This window comes from Triticum dicoccoides, chromosome 7B, assembly GCF_002162155.2.
Source record: "Triticum dicoccoides isolate Atlit2015 ecotype Zavitan chromosome 7B, WEW_v2.0, whole genome shotgun sequence".
Taxonomy (NCBI): domain Eukaryota; kingdom Viridiplantae; phylum Streptophyta; class Magnoliopsida; order Poales; family Poaceae; genus Triticum; species Triticum dicoccoides.
The window spans coordinates 679,025,739-679,031,310 of NC_041393.1; the positions used below are offsets into that span (position 1 = coordinate 679,025,739).

The window sequence follows — 5,572 nt, forward strand, 5'->3', positions numbered from 1 at the left end:
AGTCGTTGAGGTTGTCCTTTGCTAGGATCACGCCTCGGCGAAGGTACCACATGTCTTTGCTGAAATACTATGAAACTGTGACATCCTCTGGTTACAGACCTGAAGTCTCCTTACTATTAATTCACTAACAAACCTTGACAAAATATAACGATATAAATTCCCATATCCAGATACACCAAAGCCATAATGAGAAACAACTCAATACTTGAGGAATATCATTTGCATGACATAGGGAAACACACATGGGATGGAATTATGTCAAAGCACATGGAGAGTTGATACCAAGCGCCAAAAATTGATTTTTTTTGGGTACATTGGGAATCTACCTTTGTTTACTACTCCCTCCGTCCCATAATATAAGACATTTTTTGACACTAGTGTAGTGTCAAAAAACGTCTTACATTATGGGACGGAGGGAGTACATTTGAAAAGCCTTACGCCTTAGTTTGAGATACATTACCATGGTTTTATGATTTCATGAACATACAGTGGCGGATCCAGGATTTGAAGTTATCAGGGGCGGACTTTTGAAGGAAACAAAAAATTGAAGCCACAATACAATCAAATAAGACAATCAAGAAAATAATTGGACAAGAGTATGCATGCAGGCAAGACGGTCAACACAATAAATTTATCAAAGTAGTTTACGTCTCAAGAACTAGGCCAACACAACAACAAATTAAACATATAGAAGATAGAACAGGATAGAAGACTAGGGGCGAGCAAAAGAACCTGGTCCTTGTTGCCTCTGTTGGCTGCTCGTTTCTTGTTTTGAGCAGGGACAGTGGCGACCACGGTGGCGGCGGCGACTCTTCCCGTGTGGACGGCATCGCGAACAGGCGGACTCGCTTCTCCTTCTCCATCTAGCACCATCGGCTGGACAGACCTGGGCAGCGTCGGCGACTGCGAGACGGCAGTGGAGGCGGCGCCGCGTCGGCAGGGCGTGATCGCTCGAGGCGTGAGTTCAGGACGATGGGTTCCACGATCGATAGAAAAGTATATTGTGCACGTGAAAATCAGGCTGCGTACCATAGCATAACTAATGGGCTCATCTAATTTTTATTGGGCTTACTACTTTGATTGGCCCATCTATAGCTAGCGAGCAGTTACTTGCCCAATCGTTTTCCTCTTCCCTCGTCGACAGTTGAGACCTGATTCCTTCAAGCGAACCTGCTCGCCTCCCATGGTGGCCGCCGGGCAAAATCAGTAAGGGGGGTACCCTAGGTTTCGAAATTTACCCGGGGCGGCCGCCCCTACACGACCCCACGGTGGAGCCGCCCCTGTGAACATAAATATAGTTTTGATGTCAGAAAATAACACGGGTCATTACCATGTTAAGGCAATGATACACATTTGAGAAAATATCAACATACGTTTTGAGATATGAACATCCCTGACATGCAATGTCCTATGTCGACCACCATCGTCTCCTGCAACTACACCAACAAGGTATAAGTACCCATGAACTCACCAACCAATTTTTTTCTCAAAATCAAACTATCATGTAGTTATATTACATACACACCAACTAATAAGAACTTAATGTGTTGCAAAAAAATCATTCAATTGAACCAACTTATTTGTGATAAGAAAACTTGCATTATCACATAGCTATTTGTTTTGGTCTACTGTGGTGAGCATCAAGAGCGCCGTGAGCTATTTGACTTGGGCGGTGAACATCGCCACATCGAGAGTGTAGTGGGATGTGGTAGCCTCACCGACGGCAGGGGCCTACTGGTTTGCTTCAAACGACCGTCGGTATGGCCCTCCCATCAACCATCCATCATGACATAGATTATAAGATTGATATAAGAGATGATACCCCACGCTGCCGTGGGAATTGCCTATAATTATTTCATTGAGATTTGGTTATTGCAACATTAGTATTTGGTTTAATAATATGATAATTTGAAACTAAAATAAATATAATTTATTGTCTTTTAATATAATAGAGTTGTAAATATTTATTAAATACGTGTAGCATACATGGTGCATATTAGGGTGGACCTTTTCGTGTGCATGGGGGCATGGTGAGTTGACATAGTAGCATGTTAAGAGAATTAGAGTTAGTGGGATCAAGTGTTTATACAAGATTCGACGCGAACGATCCCTTGTAGCCCTGAGCTATTTAAAACAAAATGTCGATGATGTTGGGATCTTCTGGCCTATCATGATGACTTGCAGTATGAGTTAGCTGCTCTGGGCCTATCCTTGGCCCAGCAATGGAGTAACCTTTCAAAGTTTCAATATTGATGAAACAGATTGTTTGGTGGCAGTTAATCTTCTAAAGGCTAGCGACACAAAAATATCGAGATGTGCCTTTATGTTGGATGAAATAAGCTGAAGTTGAAGGAACGAAATGTTTATATTACTCATGTGTGTCGATCTTAAAATAATGTAAGCCACCTGTCGGCGAACTTTGATATAGTAGTATGTGTCATTTTTTTAGCATAAAAAACGTATTGTCATTTGGCTAGGATCAAGGTCCAGATATTGTTGTAAAACATTGTAATGGGAAGTGTTAGCCCTTCTGGTCGAGTAATACAAAGTATTTCCCCGCAAACGAGAGCAAAATGTCGATGGAAAAATAATCGAACTCAAAATTCCCGCAACGGAGAAAGTCCAATCGGTACATACGCGCGCGTGGGCCGAAACCCGTCTGCTCCCCCGGCCCACCTTTTCGCCACGTCAGCGATCCATGCCGAGGCGCATCCGGGCCGTCCATTGCGCACAGCGGCGAACGGCTGAGATCGTATCAAATCACTCGAGGCCACCGATCCGTGGCACGAGCTCCTCCACCAATCAGAGCCCGCTCTCCCCTCCTATAAACTCGCCGCACCCCCGCCGCCGATTACCCACCAGTCCTCCAACCTCCCAGCGAACCCACCCCACACCTCTCCCGGGCGAAGCAGCAGCAGCCGCAGCGGCATCCATGGCCCCCAAGGCGGAGAAGAAGCCGGTGGCGGAGAAGGCCGAGAAGACCACTGCGGCGAAGAAGACCAAGGCCGAGAAGCGGCCGCCGGCGTCCAAGGAGGGCGGCGAGAAAAAGGGCAAGAAGAAGTCGAAGAAGAGCGTGGAGACGTACAAGATCTACATCTTCAAGGTGCTGAAGCAGGTGCACCCGGACATCGGCATCTCCTCCAAGGCCATGTCCATCATGAACTCCTTCATCAACGACATCTTCGAGAAGCTCGCCGGCGAGTCCGCCAAGCTCGCCCGCTACAACAAGAAGCCCACCATCACGTCCCGGGAGATCCAGACCTCCGTCCGCCTCGTCCTCCCCGGCGAGCTCGCCAAGCACGCCGTCTCCGAGGGCACCAAGGCCGTCACCAAGTTCACCTCCGCTTAGATAGTCTGTTCCGGTTTCTTGGTCGATCGATGGTACTCTGTAATAGTCATGTGTTCGGACCATGTCGTCTTGTAACTGTTTCATTATCTTGTGAAATAGTAATGGCGCTTCTTTGATCTGTCTCGTCGCTCTGTACCATGTTCAGTTCTAATCCCTGCTGCTTCACTTGACAGAGTTCTTGCTATGATCCTGTTTGTGTGAGTTTATCTTGGTTTGGTCTGCTATGTTATGGAACTTCTGTTCTGATTTGTGAGTATGGCCCTCTGTATAAAGCTCTGCAGACAATGACTCTGAACTTGCAAATATGTTTACGAGGAGGGGAGGCTGTGGTGGTCGAGTACAAGTACATGGTGATGGCGCTGGGGGTTCGAGGCAGCGTCCGGATCATGTTCCAGTTAACTGACGAAAGCCAGAGTTTAGGCCACAAATGCCTGCACTAAACATTCAGTTCCATATAGGGCAATACCCCTCTGATTCTAGCAATACTGTATCTTAATACTAACTACGTTTCTGTCTCCTTGGAATCTAGGGAGAGAAAAATTGGTGTGACTTGTGCTGGGTCATGACTCATGATCCTCCGGGTTTTTTAGAGTTCTTGCTATGATCCTGCTTGTGAGTTTATCTTGGAGCGATGTTTCTGATTTGCAAATTTTGCTCTGATTTGTAGTAAATCTTTGCATACAATGACACTGAACTTGCAGGGACGTTTCTCTGTTCCGTTTACGAAATTCAGTTTTCAACTGTCGGTTTATGAGGCTTGTGGCCGCGAGGTGGGGAGGCTGACTAAATTAACACGTCTCCGAGGGCACCAAGGCGGTCACCAAGTTCACCTCCGCTCAGATGGCCTGTTCCTGTCTTCCTGGTGGATCTATGTTGCTCTGTAGGTAGCTGTTTCATGATCTGGAGAAACAGTAACAGTGCTGATTTATTCAGTCTCATGGTTTGTTCTGATTTATTTTGTAAATCTCTGCAGACGACGACTCTGAACTTGTGTATATGCTTCTCTGTTACATTTCTGAATTTCACTTTTCAACTATGGTTAACGAGGCTAATGGCCGTGTGGAGGGGAGGCTGTGGCAGAGCAGCACATGTAACGGGTGATGGCGCGGCGGCAGTAGCGGCTGGGGCTTGAGGCGGAGGTGAGGGGACGTCAGCACCCTGTTTCAGTCAACCGACGAGTGTCGATTTCTTCAGACATAAATCTAGGTTCACCTCCTCCTAATTAGGCTATGCTGTTCCCTGTCTTCTCAGAATGTAGTTAGATGTTCAGAATGCCATCATGACATGAGTGATTCGGCGGATTTGGATTCCTGTCCTATATATCCACTCATGTGGTACTTCATCATCCTGTAATTTGCGGGGACAAAATGTTTGAGGATCTGGAGGAAATAGTAACGGTGTTGCTTTGATCTGTCTCATGTCTTTCTTATCATGCTCAATCTTTTATCTATGATTCTCTCTGTTGATTTCAGTAAATTATCAGGAGAGAACAGGCGATTCTTTAGTAAAAGTTCAGGAATGCCTTGCGTTGTTGGATTAATGGATTTCTCTTTGTGTTCCAATTGCAGTGTGTTTTTTCTAGGGAATCTCGTCAAAGGGCAAGCTAATCTTGCGTATCGTATATAGATAGAAACAGAGGGATTTCCTTTTACAAAATGACCAGGTTTACGTCTACGAATGAGATTAGCACCGTATTTGCACGTTTATGCCAAGTTTTAGAACCAGGTTGATATATTTTTCAAATTCAAGCACTAAACCGAACATTCGTACCAATTTCAAGCACCACCAGTGTGTTTACCTCTTATATTTAAAAAAAAAAACTGCATGGATAGCAATAGAGGCTCATATGCACACAAAAAAAGAGCTATAAGCCTATAAATCATCAAAAGTTTGCAAAGTTGCACGACCAAATGAAACACATACTGCAATGCTACATCATATGGACATAGAATAGAAGATCGTTGAGCGATTTCCTTGGAAAGAAAAAATGATAAGAGGTAGCGGTACCGTCAACAAGCTGTGGAGCCAACACCTTTGTTGCAACACATCCATCAGTCAGGATGGTCCGTAATTTGATCTCTAGCACGTCTGAACTGTTTCACAAGTGGGTTCACATCATTTATGATATGCACTACTTTTGCAACAACAGTCTGATCCAATTCACAGTTAATATCTTCATCTTCTTTGTTATATAAAAAATATATTCATCTTCTTTGCACAATA

General features: G+C 44.9%; 1 protein-coding gene across 1 annotated transcript; it reads left to right on the forward strand.

The window, feature by feature from the left end:
- The first annotated feature begins 2,864 nt into the window (after positions 1-2,864).
- Positions 2,865-3,472, forward strand: LOC119336639 (histone H2B.3). Its single transcript, XM_037608692.1, has one exon. The coding sequence runs from the start codon at positions 2,933-2,935 to the stop codon at positions 3,347-3,349; it is 417 nt and encodes a 138-aa protein (XP_037464589.1). The 5' UTR covers positions 2,865-2,932; the 3' UTR covers positions 3,350-3,472.
- The last annotated feature ends 2,100 nt before the right edge of the window (positions 3,473-5,572 follow it).

Bases quoted from the DNA above. Each gene is read 5' to 3' on its own strand.
- LOC119336639 (XM_037608692.1), top strand. From the start codon at position 2,933: ATGGCCCCCAAGGCGGAGAAGAAGCCGGTGGCGGAGAAGGCCGAGAAG.